This window comes from Aulonocara sp. 'chitande type north' Nkhata Bay, linkage group LG23 (genome assembly GCF_057382095.1).
Source record: "Aulonocara sp. 'chitande type north' Nkhata Bay isolate Kocher_YH1m ecotype deep benthic linkage group LG23, A_spYH_male_GT1.1, whole genome shotgun sequence".
NCBI lineage: Eukaryota > Metazoa > Chordata > Actinopteri > Cichliformes > Cichlidae > Aulonocara > Aulonocara sp. 'chitande type north' Nkhata Bay.
This window is the reverse complement of record NC_141365.1, coordinates 11,608,057-11,620,568: the sequence shown is the minus strand read 5'-3', so window position 1 is coordinate 11,620,568 and position 12,512 is coordinate 11,608,057. Positions and strand designations below refer to the sequence as shown.

The 12,512-nt window shown below is 42.1% G+C and overlaps 1 protein-coding gene across 1 annotated transcript; it reads left to right on the top strand.

Annotated features, from left to right (window-relative positions):
• Positions 1–4,572: 4,572 nt before the first annotated feature.
• LOC147301288 (uncharacterized) lies at positions 4,573–11,314 on the top strand. The gene is made up of 9 exons (XM_086282723.1): positions 4,573–5,129; positions 5,244–5,484; positions 5,578–5,651; positions 5,754–5,797; positions 7,863–8,071; positions 8,381–8,616; positions 8,775–8,897; positions 9,127–9,310; positions 10,332–11,314. Exons 1-9 carry the CDS (start codon positions 4,722–4,724, stop codon positions 10,601–10,603), a joined length of 1,791 nt encoding a protein of 596 aa, XP_086138849.1. The 5' UTR covers positions 4,573–4,721; the 3' UTR covers positions 10,604–11,314.
• Positions 11,315–12,512: the final 1,198 nt, after the last annotated feature.

Below are 12,512 nucleotides of genomic sequence, written 5' to 3'. Positions count from 1 at the left end.
AGAGCACTCTGAGATTAAATCTGTTAAGTTAAAGATTTTCATGCTGTTAGGGCTGAGCAGACACAGAGCCTCGACCTCAGCAACAACATTCCTGCACTCATAGCATCATTTCATCATTATCATTATTATTTAATTTTCTTTAGCAGGAGAATGAACAGAGGTATGCACGTGTAGCTGTGACTTCATCAGCTGTGATCTTTTCTTCTTTTATCAAAGTAATAAGCGTGCTGCTTTAAGCAGAAATCCTTTCAGACACCCTGAAGCTGAATTCGCTGCTTCGGCCATATCCAACACGTTCTATCAGATCAGACGGAGCTCCGGCTCCACCTCAGCAGCTTCACTTAACCTCGCTCTCCTTTCTGTTTGTGTTTATTGTTTATGTTCGAGTGACTTTGATTATTGACGATTTTATCAAAGACAAATTACAGATAATATCACTCTATACAAAGGCAAATCCTTCTTCTCACATAAAGTCCGGAATAATTATCTTAAATACCTCGTAGTACCTTTGTTACCCTAACAGAGCTGCTATAGACTCAGACTGTCCTCAATTTAAATGATTGTTGTTTAAAACAATGATTTCTCAAACTGTCCAGTTTCGTTTACTCATTCAAATCGACTGCCTAAAAAAAAAAAAAAAACAAGTGAAGGAGACAGGAAAAGGACTTTCTGTTACGGTTTGGAGGAGGACTCAAGCGCAGGACTCCAGGCTCAGATGCACACAAAGATTTATTTAAAATTCACCAGGTGTATATACAAGAAGGTGCAGGGGGGAGTGCTATGTACAGCTGCGTGAGGGAAAAGAGGCTCCAGGGGAAAAGCACGCGTTCTTCAGATCATCCACACACACAATCACTGGCTCTCACTCCAACACTTGCCACTCGGGAATCACACAGGGGGAAAATCCAGGGAGCTGCGTGGTAGACAACGATCCAGCAACGAACAGCAGTCACCTCCTGGCTTAAATGCTGATCATATTAATGAGACCCAGGTGTCTCGTCTCCCGAGGGCGTGGGGCGAGGGCGTGAACCCACAGTGAGTTCCGCCCCGGCGAGAGAGAAGAGGAGAGAGAGAGGAGGAGAGAAAGAAACAGAGTGTGCTGATCAGCATGCAGCTGATCCGCCTGGGCGTGACAGTTTCAAGTTTTATTTGTCCAATACAGGTAACAATGGCACAGTATGTGTTTCTGTCTTATTTTGTGCTCAGCTAAGATAAAATGTAGATGCTAAAAATGACAACCTCAGAACTGGCTTCTCTCAAAATGTAAAAGAACCCACACACAACTTTAATCACACTCTGGATCTTGTTTTAACATATGGCATAGAAATGGAACATTTAACAGTGTTTCGTGAAAACCAGAGGCGGAGCCAGACATTTGAAACACCCGGGGCTTAGCCCTAAAGGGTAGTATGCATGTGGGATTTCTTTTTTTTTTTTTGGGGGGGTAGAAATGACTGACTAATAGGCTCTGTTTTGAGTTTTGTTCAAAAAAGAATGACTTCATATAGGGAAAAATATATACCACATGTGCAGTACACCTTAAACTAGTTTTTTAATTAAGCAGCAAGGCAGAACAAAGTCGGGGCTGTATTAAGACACGAGGACTAAACCCCAATTCAACCAGACCCAGAGCTGATCCAGAATTAAAACAGGACTACAACAGTTCAAAATCAGGACTACTTAGGATTTAACCAAGACAGAACCAGAATCAGAACTAGATGATAGTAGCACTAAAAATCATCATAGACCTGCACTACACTTATTTTTTTAATTCTACCAAAGTACACTATTTAGATTGAGAAAAGTTTATATAATTATTTAGCCTTGTTGTGCAAACAAGCCTGCATAACTTAATAAATGTAGAATTTGAAAAATAGCAAACCTAAAAAGAAACACTAGGTACGAGATACATGAGTACCTATGATACGGTGATACTTTTGGTAAACAACCATTTGACTAACATGTGTGTCTCACCTGCTCTTGTTCATCTCTGTTCTGTCCTCATTCTCCATCTCCCTCTCTGTTCCTCTCTCTCCCTCTTTGTGCTGACAATCATCAAATATACAGTTGAAACCACATATTTATGTACACTTTTTTAATTGTAACATCAAATCAGACTAAATGTTTATTTTTTTAGATTGATAAATATAAAAAACACATTTGTTAACTTTAAGAGTAAAGAGAGAAACTATCTGTATTTCTTAATTGCAAATGGCACCAAATTGTATTCAAACTTGAGCCACACTTATGGAGCTCCATAGTTCTGTTCCTGGTGTTTTGGTTGATATCTCTTAATTTTCCCATTTCAAAGAAACAGACTCTGTGTTTTGCCTTTTATGCATCCACAGGTGTGCCACCAATTTACTCACATGGACTCTACTAACCTATCAGAAGCTTCTTCAGCTCAGAATGGAATCGTCTGGAGTTTCTTATTAATTAACAATAAACTTAGTGTATATGTACTCCTAAATTTGATCAAAGTGATAAAAAATAGACAGCTCTGTCTCTCTTTATTCTGACATTTAACTAATTCAAAAGATATTTCAATATTTATCTAAAACAAAAGTTTACTCTAAATTGATCTTGTACAGTAAAAATGTTTTATGTTTTCTCCCTAAAGTGTATGTAAATATCTGGTTACAAATGTGAATATCCTGCTGTGTACTGAAATCCCTCTTGTTTTGCATAGAAATATACTGAACAACATACAAAGCATAATATATAAAATAACATTTACCTGAGTTTTTTCTTTGAAAGAACCCTCTAATGTCCATTCTTATATTTCAGTACATAACTGAAACCGATTTAGTCGGGGAGGGTAAGAACTGAAAATATGAAATTAACACACGTAAGATAAGACTCTATAAAAAAAAATAGCATTTGTTCGGCTTTTCATTGTTGATTCACTTGAAGAACAAGTAACGTAATATTGGTCAAGTGATCAGTTTGATATCAATCTTTCGTGATACACCGTCATATTTACATTATTTGTACGGTATGAATGGTTTGCTTTGGTACCTGGTCAAACTTCAGTTCTCCTCTGTCTGCCTGGCTGCGTTTCTCCAACAGCGCACTCGTAGGCAGCAGCTGCCCCGCCCGCTTAGTGCCTGAGCTCGGATCATACCAATATCAGGGGGGATTTACGCACAGTCGTAAATTCCCACAGTGTGCACTATGTGCTTCGAATATTGTGTGTACTTTTTGTTTTATACAGTTGTCAGCCAGGCATCTAACTATGAAAAAATTACACTCCAAAAGACCCCGGGCTTCTGACAAAACAACCCGGGCTTAAGCCCAGTAAGCCACCCCCACGCTCCGCCCCTGGTGAAAACCATCTTTTGTCTGATCATTTCCTAATAACTTTTAAATTTACAATAATTGATTACACAGCAGTGGGGAGTAGATTGCATCACAGAAGATGTGTTTCTGAAAGTGCTGTTTAAGAATATAATCCATCCACTGTTATCATCTTCAATGCCCTGTACTAACACAGAGCAGAGCAGCTACTTGAACGCTAGTCCAACAGAGGTCGATTATCTTCTTAATAATTTTACCTCCTCACTACGTACGACTGGATACTGTAGCTCCTGTAAAAAATAGCACCTCAAATCAGATGTACTGGTATAATTCTCAAACACGTTTATATTTTCAGATAATTAGCTATTAAAAGCGAGACATTTTAAGAAATGAATGATAAAAAAGAAGCAGCTGTGCAGCGTAAAGACACAGAATAACTCCAGCTTTCTGTCTTTTTTTTTTAATTCTAGCTGAAGTACGGGACAAACTGCGTTCCTTTTCGGCTCAATACGAAACACACAATATTTTCTCTGAATATGGGACAATTCCGTTTTTTACGGGACGGTTGGCAACTCTACTAACTAACCTTATGAATAAAATAAAGTTCACTATCAGTAACATCAAAGCACCCACCCAGCTGTATAGAAACTCCGTCATGCTAGCTACAAGGTATTGTAAGTGACTGTAAAAGGTTAGCACAACGAAAATAAACTACACCTAAACTTAGTTTATATTTGACCCAGATAGACTGCAGGTCATAATTTCTTACCTGAAGATCAGTTCACCTGACACTCGGCGACCGTCTCGGGTCTCTCCTCCTCCTGCCTCCCCTTTCCCTCATCAACCTGCTGGTGGAAGCTCCGCCATAGCCACCACCAAAAAACTGAGTTATTTTTACACATCGGCCATGATCTGGCCAATCCACCACCTTTCGTTGTTTATACCGTTACAAAAGAAAAACAAAAAACAAAAAAACAAAATCACCATCGGCCCACTGGGCAAATGCCCGGTATGCCTGATGGCCAGTCCAGCTATGGCTCTGCACACCTATTTACCTTACAATATAAATCCCCTTGAGGCAACTATTGTTGTGATTTGGACCTATATAAATAAAATGAAATGGAATTGAACTGATTTGGTCAGGGTTTTTGTTGCCTCTTTGCTTGTCTTGCAGGAGGTCTCTTGGCCTGTCAGTCAAAGCTGAGGGCACTCACGTAACTCATGGGTGACATGCTGGAGGCAGTTCAGGTTTGGGACTCACCCCAATGGAGGAGGATGTACTGCTGTGGGAGCTTTCAAAGCTACCACTTGTGGAGCTCTGGAGGATCCAGTGGGGTCTCAGTCAGTCAGACCTGCTGCAGGACTTCCCCCCCATCCCTCCACGCTGGCTGCGGTCTGCTGACGCCTGCAGCACCGCCAAAACAATGATGAGGTGTTACCAGGAGGACAGAGCGCCAGCGGTGTTGGCCGCAGTCCAGTCTCTAATCGGCGGAAATCATCAGGTTCGCCCTGTACGTTTCACCATGATCCCCCTGAGACCTGAATCAGATCTAAAACCTGTCCAAGGCTTTGTGAAGACTCAGCGGCGGAAGCTTATCAGCAGGATCCAGAGACCCGGCCCCATCCTGGAAGCCCTGCAATGCTGCAGGATCCTAAACGCCTCAGAAAGGGAGGCCATCGCCATCTACGGAGCTTGCAAGGACAGGAACCGGGTTCTAGTAGACCTGGTCCTCAGGAAGGGGGAGGAAGCTCAGAAAGTGTTCTACCACGCCCTTGGTCAATCAGAACCCTTTTTACTGCAGGAGCTGAAAGAGGATCACATCAGGGACAAGGTTTGTTTTTGTCACCTGACAGTTTCAACAAAGTTCAGAGGGAATGTCAGGTCTGAAGACCACTAGTTCACCTTGATCCATGATGTCACCAGCTGTCCTATTTTTGTTTCCCAGAATGCCTCAGACTCAGTTGTCATCATGGAGATGTTGGAGTTTCTGGTCTCAGATGAACTCAAGTGTTTCCAGTGGTTGGTCAACAAATACATGACTGCAGAAAGTCACTCTCCCATTGGTGGAGAGCAGTTGGAACATGCAGACAGACGGACGACGTGGAGACTTCTAGAAAAACTCTTTGGATCCAATCGGGCAGAACGTGTCGCCATGGAGATCCTGATGAAGATCGTCCCAACGCTGTGTATGTATGCAAAGTCTGTGCTAAGCTACACTTGACTCGATATTTATCAGGAAGGATGTAATCATGTGATGTGATGATGTCATCTTTCTGCAGGTCTCTTTTTTCAAGCAGAAGCAGTGACATCACTGACCTACTCTGACATCAGGTTGGAGACAAATACACCACAGGTAAGTTGTGTCACTGTGATGTCACTGATGTGCTAATTGTTGATTTTTTTTTGTTGATCAGTCCAGTTTTTTAATCATTTTTTTACCTGTTGGTCTGTGCAGGTTGAGATTACACCTGAGGTCAGCGAGGATGGGAGCATATTCAGGTAACACAGGGTTGTTGGCTGATTGGTTTAATGGAAGGTTAGGGCAGATCTGGTGCCATGCTGCTGTTCACCCCGCTCTTGATGTTGTGACCTCGAGTTATGTTTGTGGTGTTTGATGTGTTTTTATTTGTAAGTTTATTTGTAAGACCCAACACATACTGACGTTATCACCAAATCATACAAGTTCATCAATACCACCTCACCCTACAGTGGAAGTATTCACAGTGCATCACTTGTTCCAACTGTCATGTTGTCTTGTCATGTTACAGCCTTATTCTAAAATGGATTAAATTCATTTTTTCACCTCAAAATATTTCTCAGCAGCAGAAACGGGGAAACTAGTGATGGTCAAGGGAAAGATTAATGCAGCAATGTACAGAGACATCTTTGATGATAACCTGCTCCTATGAGCAAGCACTTGGCGACAGTGGGAAGGAAAAACTCCCTTTTAACAGGAAGAAACCTCCTGCAGAACCAGGTTCAGGGAGGGGCCATCTGCTGCGACCGATTGGGGGTGAGGGGAGGAATACAGTACAAAACACACAGTGTGGAAGAGAGCCAGTCTTGTTGATGATCTCAATGAGTCTAGTCTCTGTCTAGTCTTCTAGTTTGCATCACATCCCTATAGGAGCATTCAGTTGAGCGATTTTATACTATGGTTTGTTCTTTCTACCTCATTGCCTTGTTCTTTTGAGTCGGCTACGACATGCAGGGGACGAGCAATTGCAAGAAGAGCAGGCTGGTTTTCGGAGTGGCTGGTCATGTGTCGACCAAATCTTCACCCTCCACATGATTGTTGAACAAACACTGGACTACCAAAAAAAGATTTCTATCAATTTTATCGATTTCAAGAAGGCTTTTGACAGCGTCCACCGGCCGACTATGGGCTATCCTACATCACTATGGAGTCCCCCAGCAGTTTGCAGACGCCCTTCGTGGTCTCTACTCCAACTCCCACTGCTGCGGCTGGATGGTTGACAGCTGCACGGGTCCCGCGACCCTGAAAAGGATATGAATGGATGAATGGATGGATCAATACTGGCATCCTTCCTACTGGGACCGGATAACGAACAAAGAGGTCTTATGAAGAGCAGTCACCCGTCCCTCAGCCTGATGTTGTTGCCGAAAGGCGCTTCCACTTTGCGGGCCATATTCTACATCTACCCGCTCATCGCCCGGCCAAGAGCCCCATTACATGGTTCCCGCGCACTGCCAAGGGAAAGCAAGGCTAGCCAAAGATCACATGGCATTGAACATTTATGGAGGATCTGCAAACCGTCAACCTCGTCTGGGACGAAGCCGAAGCTGTCGCTGCTGACCGACATCGATGGAGAGCGGGACGATGCCTCCCAACAGGCTCCTTCCGGTTCTTATCTATATATGATCCCCCAGTTCTACAAGCTCTTTGTTCTCAGCCTCCCTCTCCTTTTCAATTATTTCACTTCTTCACTTCTATGTAGTACTAATCTGCCAGGCCCAGGAGCCGCTGCAGGTTATAGGATATTAACTTGAACAATAATGTACCTTCCCTATGGATCTTTGATGAGCTTTGGAGTTTGAAGTAGTGACCTGGCCATCTTGTAGTCAGCATTTTTATGTCTGACGTGGTCGAATGTGTTTCTTGTATGAAGACAATCTTAGATTTGTTTAGACTCACTAATGATTAAATGCAGAGTGGTGTATAAACACATAGTGAGCAAACCCCCAGATAGGTTGACCGGATTTAAGATTGAAGCATTAATTAATGGCAGGACTTCATTGATGAGTCTTGTAGGAATGGGGTCTAAAAGACACATTGATGGTTTGAAGGAAGTAATTACTGAAGTTAACTCAGAAGATCAATTAGAGAAAAAACTATAAACAAATATTTTTTTGTCCATTTTCAACTTTATTAGAAGGCTCAGTGAAGAAACGACAGGAAAGCGCGCACAGAGAGAGAAGGGGGAAGACATGCAGCAAAGGGCTGTATAATACAATTTAAGGCTGTGAACACTGTCTAGATGCTCTGAATATCACCTCACAGTTAAGAGCTAACAAATAAACAGTAATGTTTCCATGTTGCCAGGTTGCGCTGCCAGCAGCACGGTGTGTTCAGGTGCAGTGTGACAGGCCTGGTGTTGGAGGGATTTGGTGACGTGGTGTATGAGATGGTTCCCTGGGATGTGGACTTCCTGTCCTCTAAAGGGCTGCAGGTGGCAGGAGCTCTGTTCAGGTTCCACCTGCTGACTGGGAGCTTCCAGCGACTCCACCTGCCGCATTGCCAGCTGCTCTCAGGTCACTAACTGTTTCTTTGACATGTTTTCTGCCAGTTACATGTCACAGTCCCACCATGAGGTCAAACTTCACATTCACATGACAGCAAACAGAACCTGCAGAAGAAATCATCCTCGCCTGATGTTTTGGAGGAAAGAAAAATACTTTCTGATCTTGTTTAATCCTCTGAGTCCGAGACTTTGGAGAGAAGTTTAGATTTACATTTTGTGTTTGGCTCATTCCAGGGTTACCATGTCAGACACGTCTGAATTGCCATCGCTGGCTGACGTTTCTTGATAGTCTCTGGATGAATGTTTTTCTATCTTGCAGATGGTGGTCAGCACTTCCTATCTGTAGCTCATGTCACTGGGGACTGTGTGGACTTTATCACTCCAGGTCAGGTGACCGATAGTCATGTGACAGTTGATATCTCGGGCTTCTCGTGCTTTGGTCTGGTGACCCCAGCGCCCAGTGACCAGATTGCTGGCCTGGTGTTGATCTTCTCTCAACCCACAAATTCCACACTGTTTGTCCTGCTGCTGCCCAGGAATGTCTGCCTCACTCAGGTAAGCAGGCCCTGCCTGAAGGGTCCTTACAATATCCATGAAAAGTGCAGTGAAAGGTTTAAATTTCAAATGATTTATATTTGAAATGATATCCTCTGACACCGGTAACAAATACCTGAATCAGTCTTTGTGGCTCTGACTGATCACCTGATGTGCAGGTGAGAAAGGAGTGGAAGCGGCGGATTGGGGCTGAGTACGTCGAAGCTATTCCTGACTGCGAACTGATCCCAAATCACACATACAAACTGATTGGAGAGCCCATCACAGTCATCCAGCCAGAGGTATGTCACTTGGACGCTGCACCTGCTCTCACCTGCTCTCACCTGCTCTCACCTGATGCTTTACTTTCTCTTTGTTTACCATTGCCATGGTGAATCCTCGAATTGAAACTCCATCAGCTGTTCAGAAACAGGAAGCTGAGTTTGTTGACGCTGCTTCCTGATTAGACCCTGATCTTAATTTTTACACACACACTCTCATGAAGCTCATTTCTTGTTTTTATCGTTTCAGATATCAAAGTTCGTGAACTTCAGAGACTACAACAACTTCCTGCCGTCATTCCAGGTGCAGCTGAAGGCTGGAGCCACACAAGTGAGGCTGCAGCTCAGGAGTCATGTGGCTGGATCCCGTCTGATCGGCTGGGTGTTTGGCAACAAAGAGTGTGAGGTCTGGGCCCGAGACATTCAGCTAAAAGGTAATTCACACTACATGTGACCTTCTTTTACCTGTGTCTGTAGTTGATTTATAGTCAAACTGAAAACACACCATGGTTCTTGAAAATGTGAGACTTTATCATGGAGACTCGTGAACCTGCAGCTTCTCTTTGATTGTTTCAGCCAGACATCTCCATTGAACGTTTGCCTGTCCTGACCAGTGTTTTTTTCCTGGCTCCCAGTTTGTGCTCATGCGTCTGAATCCTGTCCTTTAATTGGCTGGTGTCCAGCAGTTTCAGACTGCTGCCCCCAGACATGCTTTTTGTCCTTTAGAGGCTTTAATCAAACCAAACTTACTCTTTCATCAGCTAATCAGAAATTCAGCTTTTCCACCTGAGAAATGTTTATCAGGTAACAGTGATAACATAACTTTAATTAATAACTGTAGTTTCAAACATTTCTGATGACTTAATCTGAATAATCTGTTTAATCCAGAGTGACCTCAGATCTTTTTGTTCACACAGACAGATCTATAAACATCAGAATCAGAATCCTTTATTAATCCCAGAGGAAATGAAATAATGCAATATATTGCAAAATTACAGAATATAAAAAAAATAGCTTTAATATAAACAAATAGCTCAATTATAAATATCCAGAATCTTACAAAGATTAAAAATATATGAATGACATTTTACCCTAAACTGTAAAACTTTATTTAAATGTTATTTGTTATTTTACTGTAGGGGATGTGCAAAATGATGTAACTAATGCAGTGTGTACTGTGCATTAGTTGGATGTGATATCCACAGGGAGAAATGATTTCCTGTGTCATTCAGTGGTGCATTATGGGTAATCTCAGTCTCTCACTAAGCGTGCTCCTGTGACTGGGCAGTACGTCATGGAGTGGGTGGGAGGTATTGTCCAGCATTGTCTTTATCTTAGCCTCTTCGACACCATCTTAAGGGAGTACAGCTCCATCACCACAACATTACCGGTCTTGCAGATCAGTTAATGTGTGTGGATCTGGTCTGATCTGTGTTCCGGTCTCTCCCATGTCAGTGAAGGTGCTGGACTTGCAGGACGAAGATGCGACCCTGCAGCTGCTGCAGATGCTCAACCGTCTCGGTTCAGAGGATCTGAAAACCTTCCAGCGCTTCCTGAGTCTCCGGACTGATCCGATCTCCGTCAGCCGACTGGAGGCCGCAGACAGAACCAGAACTGTTGACCTCATGGTCCAGAAGTACCACGCCGAGGGGGCCAAGGAGGTAACTGAGGAGATACTGAGGAAGATGAGCTACAACCAGCTGGCAGCTGCTCTCAACAAGAGCTGATCAATCAGAAAACAGATGTTAAATTTTTTTTTTAACATGATTAAATGTTTATAATTCTCTGTGTGAACAAGGTTTAGTGGTTTATTTTTACAAACACCTGTTTCAATATTTGAGATGAAATTATCTAAAAGATTTTTTTTAAATAAAAAGAGAGAAACTCTTAAAGTGACAACAACCACATTTCTGTTTGAATTTCCAAAAATGTCACAAGATCAAGAACAGGAACACTGATTGCATTACAACTCCCCAGAACTAACAGGTCCGCGAACACCTCATCAGGAAACAAAGTGTAAAATCTCACCTATAAATGTCAGCAGATTGTTTCTTTTCTGATCACATTAAGTAACTATGACAGTATTGCAAATAACTTGTTTATGCACATTTTCATGTGTTAGAGCCCCAGCTTCATTTCAGGAGATGAGATGAGATCGTGGTGGCATTGTCCCTTTCATGTTTTTGTTTCTTTAATGATAAAACATAGATTTGATCCTTGATATCTTCAGTTTGAAATGCAGATAGGAATTAAAATGCCCGTCCACAGCATGCCAATGCCTACCATTTCTGTTCTCCTCCACCTCTGGTATGGGGCCAGTCTATAATCGCTGTGCTGATTAGGCAGAACAGAAATCACTGTATTCAAGATGGTTGGGCAACATGGCAGCTGTTATCTATTTTTAATACATTAATGATAAGTTCATGAGGGTTCCTCAATTGTTGGAAGATGTAGCTACTCACTAATCAATGTATATTTATGAGTACAGTATTTTCTTCTATTAAAATAAAGAAAAAAATGACTGAGTATACCCTTCATCACATCTGCAGATGACATTTTGTGTTAGTTTAGTGTAAATGCTAGAAAACAAAGGAAACTGTTAGCATAGGTGCATACTTTCTACATGCATGCTCTTGTGGCTAAGACGTCTTATACTGGTTTAAGCCAAGGTGTATGGCAGCTTTATGTCGTTGCAATACCTTTTACAGCATTAAGAGGTATTGTTATTGTAATGACTGATGGATGCTTACTGTACACTCAGTAAAGCTGTGCTATAACCAGAGATGGGCAGTAACGCAACGCGTTACTGTAATCTGATTACTTTTTTAAAGTAACGAGTAAAGTAAGGGATTACTATCGCAAAAACGGTATTTACATTACCGTTACTTTCCTGTAGGAACGCTGCGTTACTGCATTACTAAAACCGTGATATTTTTGCGAGAATGTCCCATGACAATGACGTAAGCGAGTGCGACGTTCGTGACAACAGCTGTGTGCAGATCAACGATGGATAATATATCGAGTGCGGGAGAGAGTATGAGCATGCAGCGTTTAAACCGTGGAAGTACTGACCTTACTTTGAGTTTGATTCCACAAAAAGTGACAAAAACATTAGTGTCCGTTGTGCGTGGGGAGAAAACTTCTTTTTACAGCGAAAAAACCCCCCTAAACAAGCACCGAGTGCGCAACGACGTAATGGGAAATTCACAGAGAAACTCGCGGATTCTTCCACTGACCGCTGCGGCACACCTGCACCAGGGCAAACCTCCGCCTACCCTACTCCTGCTTTACAGGTGAAAATAGAGCAACAGGACCGCTAGTCTTTGACTTTATTTATTTTCTGCTGTGTTTTACTTGCATCTATTTGAAAGACTGAGTGTAAACACAAAAAATATTTTATTTTATGTGCTGGAATGTGCAGAAAATAGCTTTAAATGTTAAACTAATTTCTTCAAGTCAGAGAATGTTGCATATAATTACATTTTTGCTTGATGCATAAAGTTAAAAGATTAAAATTGATAAAACAAGTAAAAAAAAAAAAGAGACTTTTCCATTTGATTACATTTTGTGTGATGGATTATGCAGAAAAAGTAGAATTGGGCTGAAAGATCTATCACTTTATTACCTATTCAGGTT